Source organism: Sparus aurata, chromosome 5, assembly GCF_900880675.1.
Source record: "Sparus aurata chromosome 5, fSpaAur1.1, whole genome shotgun sequence".
NCBI lineage: Eukaryota > Metazoa > Chordata > Actinopteri > Spariformes > Sparidae > Sparus > Sparus aurata.
In genome coordinates, this window is record NC_044191.1 from 38149400 (window position 1) to 38163981 (window position 14582).

The 14582-nt window shown below is 45.4% G+C and overlaps 1 protein-coding gene across 1 annotated transcript; it reads right to left on the bottom strand.

Moving 5' to 3' along the window:
• Positions 1-852: 852 nt before the first annotated feature.
• Positions 853-10030, bottom strand: LOC115581042 (thrombospondin-3a-like). The gene is made up of 6 exons (XM_030415860.1): positions 9833-10030; positions 7600-7648; positions 7308-7504; positions 3980-4152; positions 1823-1962; positions 853-1506 (listed from the first exon to the last, which is right to left on the bottom strand). Exons 1-6 carry the CDS (start codon positions 9959-9961, stop codon positions 1445-1447), a joined length of 750 nt encoding a protein of 249 aa, XP_030271720.1. The 5' UTR covers positions 9962-10030; the 3' UTR covers positions 853-1444.
• Positions 10031-14582: the final 4552 nt, after the last annotated feature.

Here is a 14582-nt window from a genome sequence, read left to right on the forward strand (position 1 = left end):
TCACGACCTCCGCACCTCCAGACAGACGGGGACAAACATGGCTGCAGGTCAGAGGACGAGTAGACCGAAGAAGACACGGACAGGCTGTTTGTGTCCTGAATGTGTCCTCCATCAGTCAGGACCAGGGCAGGATTATCTTCAGTCATGTGAGTCAAACACAAGTTAGCATCTCTCTGGTTCCTCTTCGGGATTACTGAACTGGATCTGTGTGTCAAACACAAGGTTCTGACCCGTCCAGGTTCTGTTGATCCAGATAATCTCCACAGATGAACTCCACTCTGTGATGCGTGAAGCTAAATTAACTGTGTAGCAGTAAGAAGCTAATGCTAGGCTACAAACAGACGACATCACGGTCACATGACTGAAACGTCTCCACCACTAAGAGTCTTACTGCACAATTACTATCCAGGTTTTCTATAAACTGATCAATGTACAAGTTGTAAAGTCAGAGTTAGAACAGTGTGTAACTAAAGTGGCCTGTAAAGACGGACTAGTGAGTAGATGAGTCTCCGTGTTCACTGTGAGGACGTTTAATGTCCCCGACAACCTCTGTAGTCTCATTCAGACACTCGTTAGCAACCGCTAACTGTTTCTAACACATGAAGAGCTTCATGATTAAACTGTGGGACGTTAATGATGATTTATGTTGGAGAACAAAACGTGTGAATATGTTCAGCCTGTGGTGACACACAGCTTATTACACACATTCACCTGGAAACACATTCAGACTTTGAAACGAGGGGACAGGAAGTGCTAACATGCTAACTGATCTCTGGGTGTAGAGGACATCACTGTACTCATGTTCAGGATAAACTGATGAAACAAAGTCAGACAATGATCAACAAGAGGCACTTGTTAGGAAAAGTCATGGCTGAATTTATTTCATAAAGATATGTACATTTGAAAATACAAAGAAACAAGTTAAAGAATATTTTGTGAAGCCGCCTGTAACGATTCGCTCATCAGCTGTCAGAGGAGTGAAGCTGCTGTCAGAGGAGTGAAGCTGCTGTCCGTCTGTTCTTCAGCTCAACTCAACACAACTGACTGATTTCAGTCTGACATGATTCAAAGACGAGCGAAGAGTTTGAATCATTGTAGAGACTCTGACAGAGACGAGTCGTCCTCCATCTTGTTTCTCTAACAGACTCAGTGTTTGATGATGTACGGAGGCCCAGGAGGGTCACATCTGTAACCATGTGTTCAGGTGCTTCTGGTCAGCGTTCCCCCAGACTGACACCTCAACACACACACACACACACACACACACACACACACACACACATACATACATACATACATACACAAACACACACAGGCACACTCAGGCTACAGTTAAAGTGGACTCAGAGAAGCTTCAGCTGTGTGTGTGTGTGTGAGAGTGTGTGTGCGTGTGCGTGTGTGTGTGTGTGTGCGTGTGTGTGTGTGGACAGTCTGTCTGCAGCTCTCAGACCTTTATGTGCATCAGAACTTGTTTCCGATGGGTCTGGAAGTCTTCTGGCACCGTGTCTGAAATAACAAACACATCTGTCTGTTAAATATGTGACAACAAAACGAGACAGTTTAAACTTCCTGCTGATGAAATGATCATTTAAAAGTAAAAAACTCAGTGATGACAAAACCAAGTCAAGGGTAATCAATATTACCAATTATCACAATCAATAACAAAGTCTGACGGGAGATGTCAGACGCACTGAGACGTTTGTGTCCCATTAAAAAGCATCAGACTTTGATTGTCTTCCACTGAGCTGATCCAGGCTGGTTCTGTTGAATGGAGACGGGTGGTGTTTGTTGTGTTGTGTGTGTCCGGGTTCAGAAGTCGTACCGTTACACCGGTACCGCAGGTTGGACCAGATGATGTTTTCCTGGGAGAAACAGAAGACGCCGAGCCGACCTCCTCTCATGCTGGTGTCGATCACAACACCGGAGTCCGCCACCATGTCCATCCCCTCAAACAGCTTCACCCTGAGACACAGAGAAGGGATTTCAGAGTCCAGCAGCAGGACCAGACCGGACCCGCCCCCCCACTTTGTGAGACAAAGTTTGAACTGTAAGGGTGTGGTGTGTGAAGCTGATCTTCTCAATGGGAAGACGACATGTGTTTGATTGATACCGTGAGCTACCGAGACCTCACACACACTTCCTTTCTATCAGCTCTGTGCTGACACTGGTACAGAGATCAATAACCAGTAATATCTGAACAAGATGACACGATGTGAGGAAATATCAGGAGAACACTTCCTATCCAATCAAACCTCCAGAGTTCAGAAAACCTGAGAGCTGAACTGTGGGCGAGAGAGCACAGAGACAGAGAGAGAGAGAGACACACTGTCTCTCTCTCTCTGTGAAAAGACTTCCTCCTCCTCCTCCTCCTCCTCCTCCTCCTCCTCTTTCATTTCTGTCTTTTCTTTCACTCCTCCTGACCGACTGAACAATTTGAGTCCGGACTCTTAAACCTGCACAAACACCAAACACCACTTCTAATCAATAATAGGCTGATTAATTAAATCATCTGTCAGGTTTCAGTCGTGTTTCATTCAGCAACAGTAAAATGTGTCCGGACGTCTTCAGATCACAGATCCTGAGTCTGTTGTTCCTCTGCAGCCGCCTCCTTCACACATGTACTTTATGTTTTATGTGGAAAAACTTTTCCAGTTCGTCTCTCTGTCTCATCTGCATATCAACGGTTGCCGAGGCGGATTCTTGCCAGGGCTTTGGTTGTCATGGAGATGAGTACAATAGAGTACCGGGGGGCCCCGGGGCCCACAAAGACGGTTCAGAGGGGCAAGAATGCAGTAAAAAGTAGAGAGAGAGACGACAGGCAGGCACAGCTGCAGACTGACACAGAGGACTGAGTACTGCACTACTGTAGTACTACAGTATTACTACACCAGTACTACACCAGTACTACTGCAGTATGACACAGTACTGTGTAGTACTTCACCCTGCACAGTACTACACAGTACTCTGTAGTACTCTGTAGTACTCTGTAGTACTTCATCCTGCACAGTACTACACAGTACTCTGTAGTACTGTGTAGTACTTCACCCTGCACAGTACTACACAGTACTCTGTAGTACTCTGTAGTACTGTGTAGTACTTCACCCTGCACAGTACTACACAGTACTCTGTAGTACTGTGTAGTACTTCACCCTGCACAGTACTACACAGTACTCTGTAGTACTGTGTAGTACTTCATCCTGCACAGTACTACACAGTACTCTGTAGTACTGTGTAGTACTTCACCCTGCACAGTACTACACAGTACTCTGTAGTACTCTGTAGTACTGTGTAGTACTTCATCCTGCACAGTACTACACAGTACTCTGTAGTACTGTGTAGTACTTCACCCTGCACAGTACTACACAGTACTCTGTAGTACTCTGTAGTACTGTGTAGTACTTCATCCTGCACAGTACTACACAGTACTCTGTAGTACTGTGTAGTACTTCATCCTGCACAGTACTACACAGTACTCTGTAGTACTCTGTAGTACTGTGTAGTACTTCATCCTGCACAGTACTACACAGTACTCTGTAGTACTCTGTAGTACTGTGTAGTACTTCACCCTGCACAGTACTACACAGTACTCTGTAGTACTGTGTAGTACTTCACCCTGCACAGTACTACACAGTACTCTGTAGTACTCTGTAGTACTGTGTAGTACTTCATCCTGCACAGTACTACACAGTACTCTGTAGTACTGTGTAGTACTTCATCCTGCACAGTACTACACAGTACTCTGTAGTACTGTGTAGTACTTCACCCTGCACAGTACTACACAGTACTCTGTAGTACTGCAGTAGCACAGTAAAGATTGAGAGAGAGACAAAATAGATGCAGACTGATAAAGTACTCCAAATACTTCAGTCTCAGAACTACAGAGTACTGCGCTCCTGAAGTGTCTGGATACCGGTCCTGTACGGTTCACCAGGTCTAGGGTCTAGGTCAGGGCTAAGAAAGCTCCAAGTTCTGGTCTCACCTGATGTAGCCCACCTGCGGCCGGTGGCTGAGCTGCCAGCGGTACGAGGTTTTGTCCCTCCAGCCGACGTTTCGCGGGTCCTTCCACAGCAGCGTCACCTCTCCAGGTGTGTCTCCGGTGTGCCACAGAGCGTTCCTCAGGTACTCTCCTGGTCCGGTCCGAGACTTGACCGCCTGCAGGACCAATAGACCAGAGTTAACTAAGTGTTTCACTTCACGAGTCCTTCAGTCACCTCTGCTGGAACAGGACAACATGTAGGAATCAAAGCTGTGACCTCCTTACTGACGAGGCCAGACTGCAAACCATCAGTGTTCAAGATCTGAGTGTGCTGGAACACCTGATCTGGGCCACCTGGGGCCACAGATCCAGCTGTGCTGGAACACCTGATCTGGGCCACCTGGGGGCAGCAGAGAGCTTCCACAGCTGGATCTGTGGGTCCTTTTTCAGTTAAATGTTGAGACCAGTACAAAGAGGAGAGGCCAGTAGAGACCAGCAGAGACAGTAGAGACAGTAAAGACCAGCAGAGACAGTAAAGACAGTAAAGACCTGCAGAAACAGTAGAGACAGTAAAGACCAGTAGAGACAGTAAAGACCAGCAGAGACAGTAGAGACAGTAAAGACCAGCAGAGACAGTAGAGACAGTAAAGACCAGTAGAGACAGTAGAGACAGTAAAGACCAGCAGAGACAGTAGAGACAGTAAAGACCAGTAGAGACAGTAAAGACCAGCAGAGACAGTAGAGACAGTAAAGACCAGCAGAGACAGTAGAGACAGTAAAGACAGTAAAGACCTGCAGAGACAGTAGAGACAGTAAAGACCAGTAGAGACAGTAAAGACCAGCAGAGACAGTAGAGACAGTAAAGACCAGCAGAGACAGTAGAGACAGTAAAGACCAGTAGAGACAGTAAAGACCAGCAGACACAGTAGAGACAGTAAAGACCAGTAGAGACAGTAAAGACCAGTAGAGACAGTAAAGACCAGCAGAGACAGTAGAGACAGTAGAGACAGTAAAGACAGTAAAGACAGTAAAGACCTGCAGAGACAGTAGAGACAGTAAAGACCAGTAGAGACAGTAAAGACCAGCAGAGACAGTAGAGACAGTAAAGACCAGCAGAGACAGTAGAGACAGTAAAGACCAGTAGAGACAGTAAAGACCAGCAGACACAGTAGAGACAGTAAAGACCAGTAGAGACAGTAAAGACCAGTAGAGACAGTAAAGACCAGCAGACACAGTAGAGACAGTAAAGACCAGTAGAGACAGTAAAGACCAGTAGAGACAGTAGAGACAGTAGAGACAGTAAAGACCAGCAGAGACAGTAGAGACAGTAAAGACCAGCAGAGACAGTAGAGACAGTAAAGACCAGTAGAGACAGTAGAGACAGTGAAGACCAGCAGAGACAGTAGAGACAGTAAAGACCAGTAGAGACAGTAAAGACCAGTAGAGACAGTAGAGACAGTAAAGACCAGCAGAGACAGTAGAGACAGTGAAGACCAGTAGAGACAGTAAAGACCAGTAGAGACAGTAAAGACCAGCAGAGACAGTAGAGACAGTAGAGACAGTAAAGACCAGCAGAGACAGTAGAGACAGTAAAGACCAGCAGAGACAGTAGAGACAGTAAAGACCAGCAGAGACAGTAAAGACAGTAAAGACCTGCAGAGACAGTAGAGACAGTAAAGACCAGCAGAGACAGTAGAGACAGTAAAGACCAGCAGAGACAGTAAAGACAGTAAAGACCTGCAGAGACAGTAGAGACAGTAAAGACCAGTAGAGACAGTAAAGACCAGCAGAGACAGTAGAGACAGTAAAGACCAGCAGAGACAGTAGAGACAGTAAAGACCAGCAGACACAGTAGAGACAGTAAAGACCAGTAGAGACAGTAAAGACCAGTAGAGACAGTAGAGACAGTAAAGACCAGCAGAGACAGTAAAGACCAGCAGAGACAGTAGAGACAGTAGAGACAGTAAAGACCAGTAGAGACAGTTAAGACCAGTAGAGACAGTAGAGACAGTGAAGACCAGCAGAGACAGTAGAGACAGTAAAGACCAGTAGAGACAGTAAAGACCAGTAGAGACAGTAGAGACAGTAAAGACAGTAGAGACAGTAAAGACCAGCAGAGACAGTAGAGACAGTAGAGACAGCAAAGACCAGCAGAGACAGTAGAGACAGTAAAGACCAGCAGAGACAGTAGAGACAGTAAAGACCAGCAGAGACAGTGAAGACCAGTAGAGACAGTAAAGACAGTAAAGACCTGCAGAGACAGTAGAGACAGTAAAGACCAGTAGAGACAGTAAAGACCAGCAGAGACAGTAGAGACAGTAAAGACCAGTAGAGACAGTAAAGACCAGCAGAGACAGTAAAGACCAGTAGAGACAGTAGAGACAGTAAAGACCAGTAGCGACAGTAAAGACCAGTAGAGACAGTGAAGACCAGCAGAGACAGTAGAGACAGTAAAGACCAGTAGAGACAGTAAAGACCAGTAGAGACAGTAGAGACAGTAAAGACCAGTAGAGACAGTAAAGACCAGCAGAGACAGTAGAGACAGTAAAGACCAGCAGAGACAGTAGAGACAGTGAAGACCAGTAGAGACAGTAAAGACCAGTAGAGACAGTAAAGACCAGCAGAGACAGTAGAGACAGCAAAGACCAGCAGAGACAGTAGAGACAGTTAAGACCAGCAGAGACAGTAGAGACAGTGAAGAACAGTAGAGAAAGTAAAGACCAGTAGAGACAGCAAAGACCAGCAGAGACAGTAGAGACAGTAAAGACCAGTAGAGACAGTAAAGACCAGTAGAGACAGTAGAGACAGTGAAGACCAGTAGAGACAGTAAAGACCAGTAGAGACAGTAGAGACAGTGAAGAACAGTAGAGAAAGTAAAGACCAGTAGAGACAGCAAAGACCAGCAGAGACAGTAGAGACAGTAAAGACCAGTAGAGACAGTAAAGACCAGTAGAGACAGTAGAGACAGTAAAGACAGTAGAGACAGTAGAGACAGTAAAGACCAGCAGAGACAGTAAAGACCAGTAGAGACAGTAAAGACAGTAAAGACCAGTAGAGACAGTAAAGACCAGTAGAGACAGTAAAGACAGTAAAGACCAGCAGAGACAGTAAAGACCAGTAGAGACAGTAAAGACCAGTAGAGACAGTAAAGACAGTAAAGACCAGCAGAGACAGTAAAGACCAGCAGAGACAGTAAAGACCAGTAGAGACAGTAGAGACAGTAGAGACAGTAAAGACCAGTAGAGACAGTAAAGACCAGTAGAGACAGTAGAGACAGTAAAGACCAGTAGAGACAGTAGAGACAGTAAAGACCAGTAGAGAGAGTAGAGACCTTGAGCTGCAGGGCGGGCTGGGCCATGGCTCTGAAGGGGAGCGACTGCCAGTACGTCTGCTCCGTCTGCTTCCACATCACCACGTAGAAACTGGACGAGTCCTGATAACCAAAGATGAAGCCGGCGTAGTCGTCGTCGGTTACAGTGTTGACGTGAAACGTACCCTCAAATTCGACGCCGTTAAACGCAGTGTAGCCTGCAGACGCACATAGGAGGAGATGGTCTACAGTCAGACCAGGAGCAGACCTCAGCTGGTCCGGGATTAAATAAAGATTCAGTAAAAACACATACCAACAGCGAGACCAGGATCACTGTTCATCGTCTGGACTATCTCCATACCCTGAAGACAAAACACAACCATGAGAGGACAGGTCAGCGCCAACACTGTATGACACAAACCGTCCATCACTGAGACACACAGACTCCATGTTTCTACTCAGAGACAGAAAGAAGTTCATGTAGAACATTTGCTGAATGAACAAGAAGGTCCAAATAATGCAGAATGAGTCAGAGACAGAGTTTCACAGAGTTTATAAAGTGTCTCCAACTCAACAACTCACTAAACTGACACATTTGTTAAGGGAGTCTGGGGACTTTCTCCACGGAGATAAAGAAGGAGCCTATATTGTTACTGTTTAGTGTCTTTGTAACATGTGACATGTTTAGATCAATAACATGTTTCTTCTTTCATAAATGGAGTGTAAATGGTGAAATCAGTGTAAACAGTGTGTTCAAACAGCTGATCAATGTTGGCAGGTAAGACTTTAGCACTTTAGACACAGAAGCAGACAGGCTGGTACAGACATGCTGCCACAAACTGACACTTTTTACAAGGAGACAAACAACTTCAGCTGAAAGATTTAATGCTGAATTTACAACAAGGACACAATGACTTACAATTAGGGCTGTCAAACGATTACATTTTTTTAATCGTGATTAATCGCATTTTGTCCATAGTTAACTCGCGATTAATCGCAAATTAATCACAATTTTTTTGGCACATTTTTCTCTGTTCTAAATGTACCGTAATGTATTTTTTCATGTTCTTAATACTTTTAACAACATAAGAAAGGGCAGATATGCTTGCATCATGAACATTTTTATTCAACACTTCAAATCATGCAGGAAAATAAAAGGTTGTTGTCTGCTTTTGGCGAGGGGGGGGAGGGGGGGGGGCTCTCTGCATCTGCCCTGTGTTTGGCTTGCAATTGATATTTGAGACTCAATGTACTTTGATGGTAACTCATTTCATGTCGACAGTACGTACAGATAACTTTTGTCCTATTGACCGAACCATCTGGCTGTTTTGAAAATAGTTTGCGGTTCATACCGTAAATTACCAAATAATATCCGGGTTTCAATTATCCACAGGGTCCCTTTAAACGCCGGGTGCAGATGTATATTTTGGTAAATAACCGCCGGTTCCAAATAAATGTCGGGTCTAATTTTAAATTTTTTTTAAATCAAGGAAGAAGACGTGACCACTGACACTGCACGTTTTTCTTCTTCGCCTTTTTCACGCAGTGTGCTGCTTTCTGTCAGTCAGTATCACACTGATGATCACCATGGCTCCGGTGCAGCAAAACAATAAAAAGTACCACTTGAAATTCAAACTTTCTGTCGTGATATATTCAAAGGAAAACTCGGGAGAAGCAGCCGCTAGACGTTTCTCTGTCGACCAGAAGAGAGTGAGAGAAACTGAGCTTCAGCGTCTGTCCGAGGAGGACAGCAACAGGACCAGGCTGCCTGCTGGAGGGAGGAGGAAGGCTAGCGAGGAGCCTGAGATAAACATGCGGGGATGAGTTATCAGCAAACGGGCACGCCACGAGAGAGTGTCCCGCAAAATGATCAGGACGATGGAGAAACAAATGTCCGCCACCGTGAGTGACAGCAGAGATGAGGAGTTATCTGTGAGTGCTGGTTGGCTGAATCGTTTCCTCCGCCGCAACAACTTCAGTTACAGGAGGATGCCAGAGAATTCACAGAGAAGCTGGAGAAGTTTGTAATGTTTTCATCTCGGATTATTGTGAGGAAGGAATTAGACGCCTGTCCCGAATTGCCTTTTGGTCTGTTAAGTGATTGAAACAAATGAACCCCGGCTATTATTTGGTATTTTACGATAAGTCCTTTCTGCATTTCCTCACTTTTCAGTCCGCCGTGTTTTTCCCGAACCGCCAACCCTGCTTCTTCTTCTTCTGATTCCCTTTCTTCTTCTTCTGCCACCCTCTGTATCAAGACTACAGGTGCCACCGACGGTCGTAAATCATACAATGCATGTTTTTTTTAGTTTTTTTTTATGCCGAGCGTTAATCGCGCGTTAAAAAAATTAACGCTGTTAAGAGGACGTTGCGTTAACGCGTTATTAACGCGTTAACTTTGACAGCCCTAGTTACAATATGTCACAGACACAGTTTCATCATGTTTGTTCAGTCAGTCTCTGACGGCAGGTCGTCCTTTTGGTTTCACAGCGTCCTCTGAAGGCGGCATCATACATGCTTGTTAGAGAGGACAAGTTGAGGCTCACCTGGTTCAGGACCACCCAGTTGGGGTCGATCTGGGCGTCACCCTCGGGGTCCAGGATGACCGTCTGATAGGCTCTGAAGTCCGTCAGAGTCACCTCGGCGCTCTCCGGACACACGTCGATCAAATCCATCACAGCGTCGTTATCGAAGTCGTTCTCACAGACGTCTCCCACACCGTTCGCTGAGGGACAGACAGACAGTCAGACAGACAGTCAGACAGACAGACAGACAGACAGACAGACAGTCAGACAGACAGACAGACAGACAGACAGTCAGACAGACAGACAGACAGTCAGACAGACAGACAGACAGACAGACAGACAGACAGTCAGACAGACAGACAGACAGACAGTCAGACAGACAGACAGACAGACAGACAGACAGTCAGACAGACAGACAGACAGACAGACAGACAGTCAGACAGACAGACAGACAGACAGACAGACAGACAGTCAGACAGACAGACAGTCAGTGTTATGTCCAAGGCTAACCTTGTCATCAGCTTCTCAAGAAAGTTTTTCAAAACCTCCTCAAACAGATATTGCTTTTGAGTTGAGGCTTAAGGAAATGGCCTTACAAGAATTGCAACTACAAGATAAGCAAAAGGAGCGGTTACTAAAAGAAAAGCAAACGCACTTAGAGCGTTTCCTCAAAGAACTGGAACTTAAACATGCTGCTTTGTTGCGTCCCTCTCACGTTGAGTCGTCTGCATTTGATGCAGCTAGAAACATTCGATTGGTTCCTCCTTTTGTAGAGAAAGATGTTGAAAAGTATTTCCCACATTTTGAACGTGTGGCTACACTTTCAAAATGGCCTGAGCTTACGTGGACATTGCTTTTACAAAGTGTTTTGGTGGGGAAAGCGCAGGAAGCTTACTCTGCTTTAAGCACTGGGCAACGTGCAGATTATCAGACAGTTAAAGGGGCTGTTCTGAGAGCATATGAACTTGTTCCTGAAGCTTATAGGCAACACTTTCAGAGTCTCAATAAACTTAACAAACAAACTTATGTTGACTTTGCAAAAAAAAAAGAGGCTCTCTTTAGTAGATGGTGCAAGTCTCAGAAGGCTGAAACAAAAGAGGATCTCACACAATTGATCCTGCCGGAAGAGTTTAAAAACTGTCTGCCTGATGTCATTTGTACTTATATAAATGAGCAAAAAGTGTCCACTCTCGATGAAGCTGCTGTTCTGGCAGATGAGTTTATTTTGACTCATCAGACTGACTTTGACAGAAGACAGGGCGAGCAAAAGGGAAGAGCTTTGTTCCATCGACCTCATTTTTCAAAGCCTGTGTCCACTTCTGCCTCCTTTGCTAGTAAACCAGCTGTCGGGGGCACTTCTTCAGAGAAGGCTTGTTTCTGTTGTAAGAAACCTGGCCATCTCATTGCTGATTGTCCTGTCTTGTGTAGAAAACAAAAGTCCAGTCAGCCTGTAGCTTTAATAAAAACTGTGAAAGGTTCTACCGTAACCCCAGTTATGGAGCATCCAACTCAAAAGAGAGAGTTGGCTGGCTCTTCAGCTTTTCTTATGGATGGTTTTGTTTCCTTTGATGCTGATCCTTCAAACAGGCGACCTATTAAGATCTGGAGAGATTCTGGAGCTCTTCAATCTTTGATCCTCGAGGACTTCCTCCAGTTTACTGATGAGTCTGCTTTGGGTTCCAGCGTCGTTGTTGAGGGGTTTGGTGGGGGGTATCGGTCTTGTCCTTTACATACCCTTAACCTTCAAACAGCTCTGGTCTCGGGAGAGGTGGTTGTGGCTATTTGTCCATACCTCCCAACTGAAGGTGTGTCCTTCATCCTAGGGAATGACTTGGCGGGGGGTAGAGTACTTGCTGCCCCTGAAGTAGTTCCTTCCTCTGGATCTATCAAAAACCCAGATGAGCTTGAGGAGCAATTTCAGACACTTTCCCAGTATGTGTTGCTACACGTGCCATGTCCAGGAAAGACCAAGGCAAAAACTCAGATCCCCAGATTGCCCTTTCTGACACCTTCCTGGTAAAGCTTGAGGCACCAGGGTTTGGTAAAGTGTTCCCCTCTCGAGAAGAACTTAAGCTTGAACAGGAGAAGGATGCAACTCTGTCTTCCCTTTCTGGGGAGGCTATGTCTGAGGATGACATTACAGCTGTCTCATGTGGGTCTTTTGTGAATGATGGAGTGTTGATGAGAAAATGGACATCTCCGAAAATGTCTTGTCAGGATGATTGGAGCACTGTGTTTCAAGTTGTTGTTCCAAGTGCTTATCGTCCTGACATTCTGCATTTGTCTCATGATCATTGTCTTGCAGGACATATGGGAGTCAGGAAAACTTTGGAACGTGTGTTGAGGCATTTTTTTTGGCCTGGTGTCAAAAATGATGCTGCCCAGTACTGTAGAACATGTCATGTGTGCCAAATCGTTGGTAAACCTAACAAGAAAATCCCACCTGCACCCTTACACCCTATTCCGGCTATCGGGGAGCCTTTTGAGCATATGTTGATCGATTGTGTTGGTCCACTCCCCCGCACCAAGTCAGGTAACCAGTACTTACTGACTATCATGTGTATCATGCTACTCGGTGCCCTGAAGCCATTCCCCTACGCAGGATTACAGCTCCAGCAGTTTCTAAGGCTCTAATAAAGTTCTTCAGTGTTTGGCCTTCCTAGGGTTGTTCAGACAGACCAAGGGTCAAACTTCATGTCCCACGTTTTCTCTCAGGTGCTCTAACAGTTGTCGATCCAGCATTGTACTTCTGCTTATCACCCAGAGTCTCAGGGCGCCCTAGAGAGGCTCCACCAGACTCTCAGGACAAAGTTGCGGGCCTACTGTAAAGCATTTGAGAAAGATTGGGATGATGGGACCCCCTTGCTCCTTTTTGCAGCAGGGAAGTGACCCAAGAATCCCTTGGTTTCAGCCCAGCCAAACTGGTTTTTGGCCGTACTGTGAGAGGTCCTTTGAATGTTGAAAGAAAAGTGGTTGACAAACCAGTCTCCTCCTACTAACCTCCTAGACTTTGTGTGTAACTTCCGGTCTAAGCTAACTAAGGTGTGTGACTTAGCTAAGCAAAACTTGGGGGAGGCTCAAGTAAAGATGAAGGGATGGTACGACAGGAAGGCGAGGCGTCAGGTGTTTTCACCGGGGGACAAAGTTTTGGTGCTTTTGCCACTTACCAGTTCCACTTTGCAGGCTCAATATAGTGGACCATATGTGATTGATCACCAGGTTGGTGAGTGTGACTACTTGGTTAAGAGTCCAGATCGTAAACGAAAGATGCGCTTATGCCATGTGAACCTGCTGAAACCTTACTGTGAGAGGAACCAGCCCATGCTCTCAGCTGTGAAAACTGTTGCTGTGTTGAACACTTCAATTCATGTAGGTGAAGACACTGTTGTTGTTTCAGAGGACAGTGATGTTGTTTCAGAGGACAGTGATGTTGTTTCAGAGGACAGTGTTGTTGTTTCAGAGGACAGTGATGTTGTTTCAGAGGACAGTGATGTTGTTTCAGAGGACAGTGATGTTGTTTCAGAGGACAGTGATGTTGTTTCAGAGGACAGTGATGTTGTTTCAGAGGACAGTGTTGTTGTTTCAGAGGACAGTGTTGTTGTTTCAGAGGACAGTGATGTTGTTTCAGAGGACAGTGTTGTTGTTTCAGAGGACAGTGATGTTGTTTCAGAGGACAGTGATGTTGTTTCAGAGGACAGTGATGTTGTTTCAGAGGACAGTGTTGTTGTTTCAGAGGACAGTGATGTTGTTTCAGAGGACAGTGATGTTGTTTCAGAGGACAGTGTTGTTGTTTCAGAGGACAGTGATGTTGTTTCAGAGGACAGTGTTGTTGTTTCAGAGGACAGTGATGTTGTTTCAGAGGACAGTGTTGTTGTTTCAGAGGACAGTGTTGTTGTTTCAGAGGACAGTGTTGTTGTTTCAGAGGACAGTGATGTTGTTTCAGAGGACAGTGATGTTGTTTCAGAGGACAGTGTTGTTGTTTCAGAGGACAGTGTTGTTGTTTCAGAGGACAGTGTTGTTGTTTCAGACGACAGTGATGTTGTTTCAGAGGACAGTGATGTTGTTTCAGAGGACAGTGTTGTTGTTTCAGAGGACAGTGATGTTGTTTCAGAGGACAGTGTTGTTGTTTCAGAGGACAGTGTTGTTGTTTCAGATGACAGTGATGTTGTTTCAGAGGACAGTGTTGTTGTTTCAGAGGACAGTGTTGTTGTTTCAGAGGACAGTGATGTTGTTTCAGAGGACAGTGATGTTGTTTCAGAGGACAGTGTTGTTGTTTCAGAGGACAGTGTTGTTGTTTCAGAGGACAGTGTTGTTGTTTCAGACGACAGTGATGTTGTTTCAGAGGACAGTGTTGTTGTTTCAGAGGACAGTGTTGTTGTTTCAGACGACAGTGATGTTGTTTCAGAGGACAGTGATGTTGTTTCAGAGGACAGTGTTGTTGTTTCAGAGGACAGTGATGTTGTTTCAGAGGACAGTGTTGTTGTTTCAGAGGACAGTGTTGTTGTTTCAGAGGATCTTGATGTAGCTGTTAGTCCAGAACTTTCTCAGGGTAGGTTGCCCAACTCTAAAATTTTGCCTAACTTGGATGTCCATCTTTCTTATCTGGATTAAGTGACAGCTTTTGCGTAAGGAAGCAGATGATATGCTGCAACATGGTATTGCTGAACCCAGTGCTAGCTCATGGAGCTCCCCGTGTCTGCTTGTTGAGAAGTCAGATCGTACGCTCCGTTCCTGCACTGACCTTCGCAAGGTTAATTACCAAGCCTGATTG